General features: G+C 48.1%; 1 protein-coding gene across 3 annotated transcripts in view; it reads right to left on the bottom strand.

The window, feature by feature from the left end:
• Nucleotides 1-1,153: 1,153 nt before the first annotated feature.
• PAX5 (paired box 5) overlaps nucleotides 1,154-15,299 on the bottom strand; it is a 124,135-nt gene continuing 109,989 nt past the window's right edge. For all 3 annotated transcript variants that reach the window (XM_064735607.1, XM_064735606.1, XM_064735608.1), the window contains 2 exons: nucleotides 7,971-8,057; nucleotides 1,154-1,264 (listed from right to left, as the gene is read on the bottom strand). In XM_064735607.1, coding sequence (XP_064591677.1) covers nucleotides 1,188-1,264; nucleotides 7,971-8,057 — 164 coding nt within the window. In that variant the 3' untranslated portion in view covers nucleotides 1,154-1,187. The remainder of the gene's footprint in view (nucleotides 1,265-7,970; nucleotides 8,058-15,299) is intronic.

Raw genomic sequence — 15,299 nt, 5'->3', positions numbered from 1 at the left:
AACACAGAATTAGCAGGGCAAAAGTCCCCTCAGGCATGTCTGGGCTACAGAATCTGCAATGCCTTCACAGAAATGTACAGACACCCCGAAACAAGAAATTTCCCTTTCTGCTTGGCTTGGAATGTGAGTGCAGCTGCCCTCATGCCTGGTACCCCCCACTCAATATATGCACTTAACTAAAATCGCAGCCACAGTATTTCTCTGCCTTCCCCTTGGGGTTTGCATGACTGGGATTTAGCACACAATCTGTAGAGATATATGTAAGGTGTCAACTGTTATTTAGGAATTCCTTCCTGGAATTAACTTGAAACAAGTAAATTTGTTCCAGTGTTTTGCATGATGACAAATGAACATAAATTAATATTAAGCAGTAAAGTATCACAAAATTGCCTATGTCTTTCAGTTGCCCATGTGTTTGATACCAGCATATAGCATGATCACACACAACTGTCAAATAGGATGCTCTATATAGAAACAACATCAGCCCAAAATACAGCCACAACAAGTGTTAACCTGGTTCAAAGTTGCTTAAAGCTTACTGAGTTCTTTGAATCAGTGCACCAATTTCAAAACACTCTTTTGGATGTGTTTTGACTTCATTCTTGTACAGTGTTGCTGTTTATGCTTAAGCTACTCTTACAGTAATACAAACAAGCAAATATTTACAGTGGTGTGCTTGCATAAAGTTGAGCAGACTGATTTTTTTCTTTGCCACACACAAAAAAAAAAAAAGAAAAAAGAAAAAAAGAAAAAAAAGAAAAAAGAAAAGAAGAAGAAAAAGAAGAAGAACAAGAAGTAAAGAAAATTGCCTTAAGTCTCACAGCCTGTTTCAGTGTGCAGCAAGAGGGAGCTGCCCCAGGGGGAGCTGCTCACACCTCTTCCTTATCCCCAGATACAGCCATGGCACCCGCAGGCGATTAAAGCAGTAGCCAGCCGGCTGCAAAGAACATGAAGCTACCACACGTTTTTGACCACACAGAGCTTCAGGAGTGCCACTTGCTCCTGCTTCTCTGTTTGATTCAGGACCCAACCAGATTCAAGAGTACAGTAACCAGTTCCGCAAGCTCTCAGAGTAAAGTTTCAGTGACCGTGTTGCTTCCCTTCGGGCGAGGCAGCCCTGCTGGCGGCGACATGAGCGCTGGCAGTCGCGGCTGTCCCAGGCGCCGGCGGTGCCCGGCGCTCCGGCGTCAGTGGCGGTCGTAGGCGGCGGCCGCGGCGGGCGCGGCTGCTCCGCGGGCCGTGGCGCTGTAGTAGTACGGGGAGCCTGCGAGAGATGGGACGGCCGTGAGCAACACAGAGGTGGAGAGCTCTGACAATGGGTGGCACAGAGCAATCCAGCCAAAGCCTCAATAAATAGAATGGAAACTGCATTCATTCATTCATTCATTCATTCATTCATTCATTCATTCATTCATTCATTCATTCTGCATGAGAAGGAGGCGACCGCTGCTCTGCATTGCTGCTTGCCATTCGATACCTTCTTCCATTCCTTCACTCAGAACATCGACTTCATTTACTTCATGAAAAGAAGTTAATTACTTTTCATAACTGAAAATCAAGATATTCCAACCCCAACATGCTACCATGCTCCGACTTCTTTTAATTTTCCCCCTCCTTTTAGAAGGAGGAGGTTGACCCCCAAAGTATTCAAAGTATTTCAATGAAAGCACTTGTTTACCAAGAAAAGGCCTGAAAAATATTGGTGAAAATTGTCTGTCCTGCAGGGCTAAGCACTGGTGGATAGGATGATTACCCAAGGATCGCCAGGAACTTGGACTATTTGTTTTAATGAGGAAGAGTCTTTGGTATCCAGAGAGATACCAAACCATGACACTCCTGAAAGGCCCCTCTGCTCCTTCCAAGGACTGGGACTGAAACCCCCAGCCCGGGGCAGGTGTGTGTGGGGAGGCAAGCTGACCAAAGCAAGATGTTTGCCTGCAGGTTGTGACCACTGGACTGAGAAAACATTGGCTCTCATTTACTGCTGAGAGCATGGACTACCTGTTACATCTGCTCCCTATTGTATCTGTTTCTCAGCCCTCACAATTTTCAATAGAATTATCATAATAAAAACCTCTGAGTTAGCTAGAGATTTTGAGATCTCCCCCAACGTAACAGGCGGATCCTCGACTGGACTGGACCAAAGGACTTTGTCTCTATGTTTGGTAGCTATAACCCCTCTTTCTCCTCTCTCTTTCTCTATCTTTTTCTCTCCCTTAATCTCTCCGTTGCATTTTGCTGTGGTCATTCAATAAAGGTGCACTTGTTTTATTATCACTGCAAACCCCTTGTACCGTGTTGGTTTTTGCACCCTGAGATCACCCCTAGGAACCATCACAACATCCGTTCACTAGGACGGGTCGTGACACCGCCTCGGTGGGGACTGTGCACCCCTTAGGAAAGCATCCGTGGCAGTGAAGCCAAAGGTGCATTGTTTGGTTGTTCACTTCCCATCTCAGACTAGCAAACACTGGGACAGCATGTGGCACTCTGATTCTGGAACCTTGAGAGGTCAGAAACAGAGGACTTTAGCTGCTGGGATGTGTCTCCTGCACGGTGCTGGGGCAAAACAGGAGCTCGTACACAGTGCGTGGGTCTGTGTTGTCCTCAGTTGCATCCTTACTGATGCAGACATCCAAAATCAGACAAACCCACTGTGAAGGGTTTAAACAAAGTAAAGCAATCTTCAGGAGTGTGGTCCAGCTGACTAGAAAGACAGTTTTACTGTACACAAGAATACTCAAGAGAGTCCGTGAAATCACTGACCAGGATAAACACTTGCAAAGATGTCTTTGCACAAATTCCTAGGCAGGAGCCAATCTGACCTAGGTTTATTTACTAAAAGCAAAAATATTTTAAGCCATAGTCAATGGTGTTAAAGCAGATCCCTTCAGCAGGTCATCATCCCACTTATGCTTACACAAGTGTAGTCTTGTGTTATCTGTTGAGGGCACCACAACTGCTCTCCTGGGCTGGACAGATAGTCTTCTTCCAGGCAACTGACATCGGGCTAAGGAGCCCCAGCCTCACGAGCTATATTTCCTGGAGAATACTGGAAAGCTTCACAAGGACAGTGAAAACCATTCTAATGGGTAGCCTAAAATTAAATGCCGTATACTTCATATCCCAGCCAAACTCAAGACATTGAAAGCAGAGAAAACTTCCCTGGTTGAACTGGCTACTCTTGAATGAGCAAAGGCAAAAGTTAACAGCTGATCAGACCTTGAAATGTGCATGCCATGTCTATCTGGGGTTTTGAGGATGTTCTTTGGGAGCTGCCCTCTTGGGATGCCCAGTTTGTTGGCCCATGTCCCCTCATGGCCAGTCCAGCTGCACAGATGTCCCTGGGGATCATGGCAGGCAGCACCTGGAGGTAACACAGCTCGCAGGCCAGTGAAGAGGCAGGTGGAACTGCTGTCCTCACCCATCACAGCACCAGGAGCTCAGTGTGGAGCAGGCAGTGATGGAGCTCATCAGAGATCCCAGTCCCCACCAGCATCAGCACTAGCACTAGTCATGGCAGCTCAGCTCAGGCAGGAGGAGAAACACACAGGTGGAATCCAGCAGCCCCAAACAATTTCACTCTGACTCATGGAGCAGTGTGTGGGTCCCACCAGAGCTGGATGCAGTGCTTTCTGAGGTTTTCGGGTAACTGGGGTCTTTTGGCGGTCAGAGCCTTCGTTTTCACACTCCCTCTTCCTCTACATCTGTTCTGACTCAATGCAGCTACAAAAAGCCCAATATTTCTCCCATGCATTCCAAAGGCCTTACATTTCTCTCAAGTTAGATTTTGCCAGTTTGCCTTTCAGCTGTGCAATCAAATAAGCTTGTATTTAAACTGAAAAATGAAATCACTCACTCTTCTTGTCACCATGCCCCCATCCAGAACAGACTAGTCCATCCTTCTGTCATTTTTCCTTTCTAATTCATACTATCATCAATTTACTTCTTGACACAGTCATTTCTAGTGCCACTTGTTCTCTAATCTTTCCACAGAATCCCACAGAGGAATTGAATCTAATCCTAATTGCGAGGCTCCAAGGCCTGCCCTTGCATGATGCCTTGCCAGAACTGGCAGACCTGGCCCAGTGATGGTGCAGCCAAACCCTCCCAGCCCGTGCACAGGAACCACGTCTGCGTGTGAGCAGGGACACTGCATCCCACACAACCCACAGCGAGCAGCATTGAGACAAGTGCTACAAGCCAACAAAAACTGGCCTTTTTTTCTTCATTAGACAGTGGTGCTGTTATCTGTCCTTACCATGCACACGCTGAGCTGATCCTATGCTGGTGTGCACCTGCATGTGCCAACAGCCTGAGCCTGAGACATGCACATTTGCCTCTCGTGGGCTCATGCATGTGCCTCCGTGTGCATCCCTGTGCTGTACTGCTTGCAGGTCATTTGCAGGACAATATGGGGAAAAAAAGAAAGGAAAAAGGTGTTCCTTCCCTGAACTCTTTGTCTGGCTAAGAGATGGAGATACCCACTTCGGCTACTAAGCCAGACCTCACAAGTAGCCGGGGTTTATGTCCTCTTCCCAGCACATTCCCCCAGGAGCTCTGCGGTTGAGGTGGGACTGAGTCATTCCCCACAGCAAACACTCTCTCTGACACCAAAGAGGTGTGGGCGCCACCAGGGTGATGCAGGATGCAGGAGCATGAAGACACTGCAAAGCTGCAGCAGGTTACTGACTTCTTCTGCCCTTGCTTCTGTTGACCATTCTAAAGGACCGTGGCTTGATTGTCTGCTCTTCCCCAGGAGCCATGGGGCACAGGATTTGGGACTGCCCAGAGAGGAGGGAGGACATTCCCCCATCTGCACTGGTTTCACAAGGGGCTTGGCGTGTGGTGCAGAGGTGAGAAGCATCAAAGCAAGGGCAGAGCAGGCAGCAGGGTAATGGTGAGTAGCTGATGTTCTGCTGGGGCCAGACAGCCAATTCCCAGTGTCTGCATGAGCATGGTTCTGCCTTCCCCTGAAGACACCACCACGCACCCCTCCTTGCTACTCCACGCACACAGGACAAAGACTGGGGACTAAAAACCAAAGCTTTCTCACTATTCTCATCTCTCTCTTTTTACTCTACCCAAATACAATTTTTCAATCCAAGTATCCTTTCCTCCACTCGCAAAACATGGCATTTTTGCTTTTAGCTCCTCTTTCACATGTCTCGGACTTGTGTGATTGCTGTAGTGCAATTCTTCCTTCTCAGCACAGGGAATTAATTGAACGTAGGTGCTGCTAAGTGCTTACAGTATTACACTTTCATCCCAGTGAAAGGAGCGGGGCTTTGTAAAACAAACTGTGTCAGGCAATGTACCAGTCCTGATTAATTTTGTCAAGGTTTCTGCTCTGAGGCTGATACTGCCAGAGCTTGTTCTCGGGAGAGAATTACTAAATGCACTCACGTATACTCCTGAGAGGAGTGGAAGCATCCTGGATATAGTTCAAATTAACCTATTCTCCACTGAGTGTGCCCAGGCTCATCACACAGCACCTTCTGAGTGGGCAGGTTTAAAGGCCCTGCCACAGACTCCTACTTGCCCTAAACTACCAGTGGGATTAGCAGGCTCTAGGGATAAGGGATTTAGGATCAGGCTTCGAGTGACAAAGGCAGAGCTGTGGATAAGAGGGATCTCTGTCAGGCACAAGAGACATCTGACCCATTGACTGCAGTTGATTGCAGACACATTCTTGATCAGATCATACCATGGTGCTTGGACCTACCCATGGTCAGACAGGAATTCCCTCTCCAGGAAACTCCAGCCCCCCCAGTTCTGTGATCAGACTGAACTGAAATGGTAAGTTCATCTTTAGGACCGCAGAACAAAAACTCACACTTCTTTTTTTTCAAATGCTGAAACAAAGTATATTGAAGACGACAAAAATAAGGAAGCCGAGATTATATATTTTACATTTTCCTTAAAAAAACCCCAAAATACGCATTGACATTAGTGCATGAAGCACTTCAATTTCAAGAAAGCTACAGTTTCTTGAAAAATATTATAGCCTCTGATTCTTTTTGCCTTTGCCTCATGTAAACACATGTTCACAGCATGCTTCTGGGTAAATGCATGAAGAAATCTGCTGAAGAAATCCCCTCCAGCCAGAGAATAAGCTTTGCTGTAAGAAGCACACTATGCCCATAACTGTTCATATGTCAAAGATGAGTCAGAATTTGCCCCCAAAATGCATGATCCAAAAAGGAAACAAGAAAAAGAGGATCAATGTAGAAAAAAGGATATGGCACAGGTAAAAGTTCCTGGCAGCAAGCAGTTGTCTCATGACTGGCCTCTGTGTAAAGTCTTCTGCTGACCCAGACTTACCCATCTTCAGCATCTTCAAGGCATCACAGTGACCTGCCTTGTCCAGCACTGTGGACAGCATGCTCAGAGCTGGTTCAGGTCCATCGTCCCAATAAAGGGCTGAGCAGGCCATGGCTCCAACCTACTGCTGACAGAATGGAAGAGCCACTGCCCGCACTGCTGGCTGGCTCAGGAATGGCTTTGGGATGGCTCCAGAAAGAGTGCACACCTTTCTAATGGAGGTGAATATCCCCCAGCAGGAACACAGCAAACAGCCCAGGAGCCTCTCCAGAAGTCCTGTCTTCATGCAGAAGAGCAGGATGAGAGTTGGGTTGTCATTCACTTTTAGTATCATGCCAATTTCTTTAACACTTCAGAAGGAAATGATTTTTTAAAGTTTTTGTTGTTGTTGCTGTTTTACACAAAACCTGGCTTCCCAGGCCTATCCATGATGCAGAGCATTGCTGAAGCAGCTTTACTGATTCGAAAGGAGTTGCAAAATGAGAAATGAAGAAAGCATGGTGTGTGCTCTTGCCTCTGGCAAAAGCATCTTCCCCATGCTGCTCAACCAAAATTCTGCCAGCACCACTGGCTGTGGCCATGGAAACAGTGGGTTTAAGCACGGGGACTCCCCTGGCTTTGTGCAGCTATGCCCATCCATATTAGCTGAAGATCTGTCTGTTGATTTATGATGGAAGCGCTAACAAACCCTTAAATGTGGCACAGCAAATAACAGCATTATACCAGCACCATGGCATGAGAGGCAGAGGCTGTCTATTGCTCCCAAAGGATTTGTTTAAGGACAAGAACCATGATGAATACAGCCTGGGTGGTTCAATTACATGGGGACTCAATTACTTAAAACAAAGAAACTGGATGAAAAAAGTATGACAAAAATTCAAAATTATTTCGCTGCTGGAGGTCACATATAACAGCCCTGTCATCCATAAATCTGGAAATCTCTAAGGCATGCTACTCCTGTGTTGAGAGATGACAATTAATTGGTATTTTACTTACCTCATCCATGCAAATTATGCAGGGAAAAATTCTAATTACTGCATGCTACATGTATATAAGGTCAAAGTGGGCCAGCTTTTGACGGGGTGTAAAATAGATTATGTTTATCCTTCACATGAGGGCCATGATCCTGCAGGAGTTACAGGGCTTCTGTCTCCCATTGCTCATAAGGACCATGCTGGCATCAGTGAGGCCGTACCAGTGGTCCCTTGCTGAGGAGAGATGGAGTGGGCATACACAAAACTGGGAAGCAAACACAACATGAGATCAGGGAGAAATGCAAAGCACACACACAAGCCAGCAGCAATGTCACAGGAAGCAGGGGAGCTTACAATTGGCTGCAAGCAAACTGGCACCACAAGTTTTTTCTGAACAGGGTCCCGTACCCTCAAAAAACTCGGTGACTCAGCTTTCCAGCAGTGCCCTATGTCTCTGGAAGGATTTTTATCAGAAACAGGAAGACAAGACATTTGGGCCATCTTGCTGGCAAAGTGAACCATGAGCAATCATGCATCCCAGTGGGGACCTGCAGTCCCATTCTGGGTGTAAACATGACTGAGGACAAGCTGGGACACACATTCTGCCCATCCCAGGGCTGGACAAACACTGCACACCTTGCACAATCTCTCTAGACAGGGGTGAACACTTACCCAGGAGTCCAGGGTTGGGAAACCTCCAGGAGTCATTGTATGTTGAATATTGTGGGTGGCTGTATGGGCTCCCAGAAAACTCGCTCCCTAAGTTAAAGAGACAAAGACAGAAAAAAAGGTCATTTGACTTGAGATGACAGTTACCATTCTGAGTTAAAAGGGCTCTCCAGAGTGTGCTCTGCTCTACTGACAGCCACAGTAAAAGCACTGGTGGACACTCTGCCTTGAGGAAGGGGAATATGGAATAAAGGATAAGTAAATGGGTGCAAACATCTTTTACATGGCTTTTTGTGCTGCATGCCAGGCCTCTGGGACACACTGATGGGGCTGGCCTTTGCCTCTCCAGCCCTACAGGACTCAGGAGAGAAGCACAATACAAGGACAGGGCTGTCCAGATGGTCTCTGCTGCAGGAGAAGATGTACCAGACAGTTTCTAGATATTGGATACCCTTCAGGGAAAACCTGCCATGGTCCCAGATATTTCTCCAACACTGTAACCCAAGGAGAGGGATGTTTGCTTTAGTTTCAGACAGATTTGAACCCTCCAGACAAAAGCACAAAAAAGGCTTGAAAAATTATGGCTATTTATCTCCCCATCAGCTCCCATTCTTCCCATCTGTTTGTTCTCTTCATTTGTCACCTGCTTCATACTTCAGCTGCAAGCTCTTCAGAACAGAGCCTTACACCATGGGGCTCTACCTGGCCCCTCCACCACACAAATGCCAACACTGCTGCTGTTTTATTAGGAAATGTTCCTTGAATTACAGATTTCCTCCTCTCTCTCTTTGTTCCTCCTTGCCTTCTCCCTCTCCCACATGTAAATATATAAAAGCACAGCACAGCAGGAGAAAGGGTATGTTTCCTAAGGCAAGATTTGAGGGCTGACAGGCCACAGCAGATGCTTGCTGTGACCTTTGCCTGCTTTGGTGCTCGGCACTGGCATAGCCATGACCCCACATCCAGGAGCTAGGCAGTGGACCCCTGGCAGTGTGTCCTGAGCAGCTCAAGCACCCTTGTCCCGTACAATCTGTAGATCCAGCCTGGAAACCACATCTGGGTCTCCTGGCCAGTCAGTAGCCATGGTTTAGGCCATTTGCTGGCACACTGGTGCCGGGGAAGAGGGGATGATGCTCTGGTCACCAAAACATATGGTAAGGTCCAGGATGGCTTGATCTCCACATGATTCTGCTTCAGTGAAAAACAAGCTGCCTCTCTGTCTGCATCACGAGATGAACAGACCGAGTGTGCTGACGGCCAGACCAGCCCATCATCTGTCTGCTCCAGGAAGTCTCTGTTAGCATCTCTTCCTTGTTTCTTTTCTGCAGCCCTTTGGACCCATGACACTCACAAGGAGCAACCTAGTCTCTCTCCCCAACACAGCTTCCATAGAGAGAAGGTCCAAAATATGCAGCAGCAAGTGCTTCCACACCTTGCTGTGCCAATATCTCCTCACAAGCTCAGAGTTTTCCTTATTGCCTCTAAGGAATGGCAGTACTTCACCCTGTGCCAGGAAAAATGGAGCTGTTTCAAACCTTTCTTCACAGGGAAGTACACAGTACCTACAGTTCTCTGCTCCTGTCCCCATGGCTGATGGATGACTTCAGTGCCTGAAGGTTACCTCTGTCAGAGTGCTCTTCTAAAAGAGTAAGGCATAGAAAAGTTGACAATGCCCAAAGGGATGCTCAACATACTGCAGCCAGTGACAAAAGCATCACCATTGCCTTCCACCAGGCAGCGATCCATCTCTCTCCTGCAGGACACAGCAGCTTCTCTTAGGTCCTTTCTGCCTCTGCATCAAAGCACTTAAGGCTGTTGTTTGACCCAGAGTCCTCCCTGATTTTTCCCTGCTTCTATAGCTCCTGGGCATCCTGCTCATCTCTAGCCCAGCCTGTGTTTCTGGTATTTGCCCAAGCCTGCAAAGCACACAGGCAGAGGTCGGTCTGGGAACTTCACTTGTGAGAGTCACAGTGTTTCCCAGGCCTGAAGTCACGGTCACATTCTCCTGCCAATGTGTGGCACACTGAAATCCTGTCATTCTCTGGGTGCCTGTTCTACAAGAAGGCTATCACACACCACCTTCCCCAGGGGTCGCATTTCTTCCTTTCCACAGGGAAGTGAGATTTTCAAAGGTTTAGCTCTGGTTTAGTGGCGCAAAACAGTTGCTGCCTGATTGACGTGACACACAAAAGCAGATGGGAGTGAGCCTTGCTGCTGGATCGTTCCTGAGAGCTGTGCAGTGCATGGAGCCAGGGGCAGAGTGGACAGGACAGGAGATGGAGATCGCTGTTGTGGGCTCTTTGCACAGAGTGCACAGAAAAGCTTGTCCTGTCATTCCTGCACCAGGAGCACTCCAGGCTTGAAACAAAGCTCACCATGAGCTGTTTTATGCCTGCAAGAGCTTCATCCCAAGGGGAAGCATTCTCCCCTTGGACAACATGATGCCTCATTTTCAGCTCTCCCAGCACTCTCCTTTCCCTTTTTCTATCCCTCTCTCCCTCCCCTGTCCTATTCTCCCGGAGCTGCACAGACCACGGTCCATTCCGTGCTGATGCTGTGCATGCCATGGAGTGGGCAGCAGCACTTTCCAAGCGTTTATCGCTGCTGCAGCAGGGCTGTGGGTGCGAATGGGCTGACATTTCATTGTTCCATCCTCTCCTGTCTTGCCCTCCTCCCCCACCATCCCCACTGCCCTCCTCCCCACACTCACACACAGACACACATCGTGGACCCTCTCTGGGGGATGCTCCAGTGCCTGTCAGGCTGAGGCTTCCAATTCTCTGTTTTTTATGCCTCAGTGGTCAGGGTGTCAAGCTCCTGCAGTACAGACCAGCCAGAAGCCCGAGGAGTCACTGAGCACCATCAGCTCAGTGACAGTATTGCTCGCTTCTTAACATACTCTGCATATCCATCAGCCTTGCTGGAGCGGGGGGAGGGGGAAAAGAAAAAGAGAGAGAGAGAGAGAGAGAAGGAGGGAAAGAAGGAAAATGAGAGGAAAGAAACATAGAAACATGGAAGAAGGGAGGGGAAAAAGAGAAGTGGGGGAGAAAATTTCAAGCCCTGTTATTACCACCACAAGACTTGGGCAGACAAATGGTACAGCCCTAAGTGAAACTAAGGTAGATGAATGAACATTGCATGACTGCTTCACAAATTTCACCAGATATTCCAACGTCCATCAACTACAGTTCTTGACAGCACTTCTTAGCAGACAGCCCTCGCCCCATTCAAAAACAAACACCACGGATCAGCCATCCAAGGATGCACAGACGCGCAGTATGCTGCGCACACCGACTGTCACAACATGAGGAAAGGGTGGGAATCGCACACATCCCTCCTTCATGTAATATGAAGTAAGCTTTCTCCTCTGTAGTTCTCACCTCCATGAAACACAAAGACACAAAACAAAGGATTCCTGTGAGAGTTAGCTCACCTCTTTGCTATAAACCTGTCTCTACACTCCACATATGGCTTTAGCCCTAAAGGGATGAGACCGTTCCATCATGCCTCCAGAAGTAGAGGTAAGGAGGGGAAAGAACAAAGACTGATTCCCAATAACACTGCTGCTACAAACCAGTGGCAAGCCCCAGGAGATGCATTCCACCCTGAGACAGTGGGACAGAGATAGACAGTGGTGGATGGGCCTTCTGCTGCTGCAAAACAGTACTGTCCACTCTGCTGCATTCCTTCTCTGGGGACCATCAACTCATGTTTACCAGTCTTCTTGATTTTAAGGTAAGCTTCCTGAAAGTTTTCTTTCTGATTTGCAGAGAAGCTGAAAAGCATGAGTATAAAAATTTCAAGAACGAAGAGATGAATGAAAAAATATCACCATGTTTTTCATATTCCTGTGGCTTTAGAGAACTGCTGCTGCAGGCACATCCATGTACCAGTAGTGGGAACAGGCCAGGAGGGTAAGGAAAAACTTCCTGCCCTGCAGAAAGGCAGAACATGTCAAAGCATGACCAGCTGTGACAGAGGCCATGTTCAGCCAAGGTGTGGAAAATTCCCAGGATGGAAAAAGCCTGACCACTGCCATTACACTACATCATTCAACATGTAGAGTATCTGGCTGCAGCCCTGTGAAGCACAGCAGTCATGAGTCCTGGGACTGTGTGACAGCACCAGCAAAAACAGCAGATTAGTCAAACGTTTTTGTCCAGCTGGTGGTACTTTTGGATTGAAACGCAGAATTTGAGCAAATAGTCTGCAAAGGAGCTTCATATGCCATTTCTAAGTATAACACATCAGTCTCAAAAGACCTCATGAATCAGAAGCTCCAGAGCCAGTACAGTGCAACAGGAATGCTGGAGGTTAGGACTTTTCCTTTTTTTCTTCCTTCTCTGAGGGAATTTTGTCCCATTTGTTTCCTCTGAGATGATAATTACAATACTTAAGAGACAAAAGATGTGACTTGGAGGAGGAGGAGGGGGAAGGGTGCAGTTTGCTACCACCTCTAGGCTTTTTCTCAGGAAGCGCACAGATATTGCAAGGTTTTGGCTGGGGGTGAGGGACTGGGCCCGGCCTTAGCTCTCTTGCTCACTCTCGGGATCAGAGCAGGGACGGTCACGGTCTTGGTACCCAGTCCCGGTGTTTCCTGCCACTGCTTTGGGCATTGTGCTACACTTTACCCAACAGCCTGTGTCTGCCGAGACCCCCACAGCTCCTGGCATGGCTTCCCAGTTATTGTACACTTTGTTTTGCCACCCCAGATATGCTTGCCCCTGCTGTTCCAGCCTGAGGTTCCTCCTACAGTGCATTTCACCAGCCAGTCAGACACTAAGACCGGCTGCTCCCCATGCATTTGCCAAGGAAGCCCCTTTTTGGGAAGTTCCATTTCTGGAAGCTCGGTTTCTGGAAGCCTCTTTCCCCTCTCTGCCGCTGGCTCACCGCCATTACCCCATGAGGGAGAGGCGGCCGAGCTGGCGCCACAGCGCCCCCTGCAGGCGCGGGGGAATCACGGCGCCCCCTGCCGGCCGGGAGCCACCGGCGCCCCTGCTGGCCGTGCCCGGAACTGCACCGGGGGGGAAAGGGCTGAGAGAGGCGGAAACTGGGAATGGGACTGGGACTGGGACTGGGAATGGGACTGGGACTGGGAATGGGAATGGGAATGGGACTGGGACTGGGAATGGGAATGGGAATGGGACTGGGAATGGGACTGGGAATGGGACTGGGAATGGGACTGGGAATGGGACTGGGACTGGGAATGGGACTGGGAATGGGAATGGGACTGGGAATGGGAATGGGACTGGGAATGGGAATGGGAATGGGAATGGGACTGGGACTGGGACTGGGAATGGGAATGGGACTGGGAATGGGAATGGGAATGGGACTGGGACTGGGACTGGGAATGGGACTGGGACTGGGACTGGGACTGGGAATGGGAATGGGACTGGGACTGGGACTGGGACTGGGAATGGGACTGGGACTGGGAATGGGACTGGGAATGGGACTGGGACTGGGAATGGGACTGGGAATGGGACTGGGAATGGGGCTGAGACTGGGAGTGGGACTGGGAGTGGGACTGGGAATAGGACTGGGACTGTGCTCGGGGCTGGGGCAGGGTCTAAAAAACTGCTATTCCCTTTCCCTTATCTTTGCCTGACAGCTCCATCATTTCAAAGTCATAATAACTTGAAGGGTAGGAGGTAATATTTTCCATTCCAAGGGAGGTTCCCACCTTGCTTGGCAGGCACCTGTCCTTCAAACCAAGACAGAACCAGCTACGTGCAGACAGACACAGGTTTGGACACGTTTTGCTGGGTCTTCTCAGATGCCAGGTTTTTGCGCAAGCGTTTGGGACATGGAGAAGCCATCAGGAACATGGGGGTAGGAGTTTGTTCTCCATGTAACAGTTACTAGCAGTGCGGGTTATGCAGCTGCAGGTGCTATAACATGAAGGAATGCAATGGACTCTGCTCCCTGCCACAGCCATGTGATGGCTCCCGGGTGTCACCAACAGGGACAGTGACCATGGCCAGGCAGCCATGCCATCCCTCCAGCCAGAGCTGCTGCAGCCTCTGGTTTCTCCACTAGTGTCCACTGCTGAGCCTTTTTGTTAATCAAGCTCTGCATTTAGGACAATGTGTTGCTCAGCCCTTCCATCTGGCAAGAAATGAACAGAAACCAGGAGAAATGGTATTCAATAAACACAACCGTTTAGGAGACAAGAACAGAAGGTCGGGGACAAAATGCGGAGTTAGGCCGGAGCAGCAATATCTTCAACATTCCTTCTGTGGGTTTGGGATAAGTTTAAAAACTATCTGCTGTATTTGTCCCTAGGTTGGTTTTCCACAGAGAAACCCATCTCCCTGTATGTCTATACTCCTGGTTCCTCCACCTTTCCCTTCTGCTGAGGGATCTTACTGTTACTTTTCAAAATTAACATTCTCATGACTTCTATTTGTTTTCTATAGTTTTATTTTGAGGAAGCAATCACATGGGTCATAAATTTCTTCAGCGAATTCCAATAACCATCATTACCCTGGTAAGCAAAGACATGCTTGGATGCATGGGGAGCAGACAGAAGCACTGCACTGAGCCATGTGTTCACACCCACACATCCCTGGCTGGCTCTGTGAGGCAGCAGCTACCCAAACACAGCCTGGAAATCTGTTACACCAGAGTTCTGCTGGCCACAGGGCCAGCCACTGCCTGAGCTGGAGCACATAAATGAAAGCAGAAGCTTCTTGTCACCCTGGGCCAACACCACCCCAGAGTTTCATGATCCAGCAGCTCAGGACTGACTTTATCCCACATAAAGTCAGAGGGACAAACAACTGTACGGACCAGGAAAAGGGTCTGGGCTTTCAGCAGAGAACAACAGAATGGTTTTCCCTCAGTAAAATAAACTTTCCTCTCCACATCAAGCCATTGCAGTGGTTTAGGGTGAGAGAGAATGAAGTTTGCAGTCCTGTGTGGGAAGCTGCTGCCTCTGAAGCTCACAGGAGTCACTCCATTAGAAGTTTTCCCCATGAACAGAAGAGCTGGGAAAAACCTTTCAGTTGATACTCCACATCACATGTAAAAAATGTAATTTCACATCACTAACATATTTTTGACAATTCAGACAAAATACTTCAGTGAGAGTCATGGATTTGGGTTTGGTTGCTTTTTTTTTAATCAGTGGTTTTCCAAACAAATATTTTCCTTTTAAATTCAGAGAAATACTAAATACTAAATTTCAAATTGAGGTCAGTGAGGCTAAAAAAAAAAAAAGAAAACTTAGCCAAAAGTCTCAGTGGTAAACTAACCATACCTTTGAAAGGAAGAAAGAACTTTACCTTTGAAGAAAAGTCCACAGTAATTTTTATTGTTGGTTTTTGTTTTGAT

This window comes from Zonotrichia leucophrys, chromosome Z (assembly GCF_028769735.1).
Source record: "Zonotrichia leucophrys gambelii isolate GWCS_2022_RI chromosome Z, RI_Zleu_2.0, whole genome shotgun sequence".
NCBI classification, from domain to species: Eukaryota; Metazoa; Chordata; class Aves; order Passeriformes; family Passerellidae; genus Zonotrichia; species Zonotrichia leucophrys.
The sequence above is the reverse complement of the archived record's forward strand: the minus strand, read 5'-3'. Positions and strand labels throughout refer to the sequence as shown.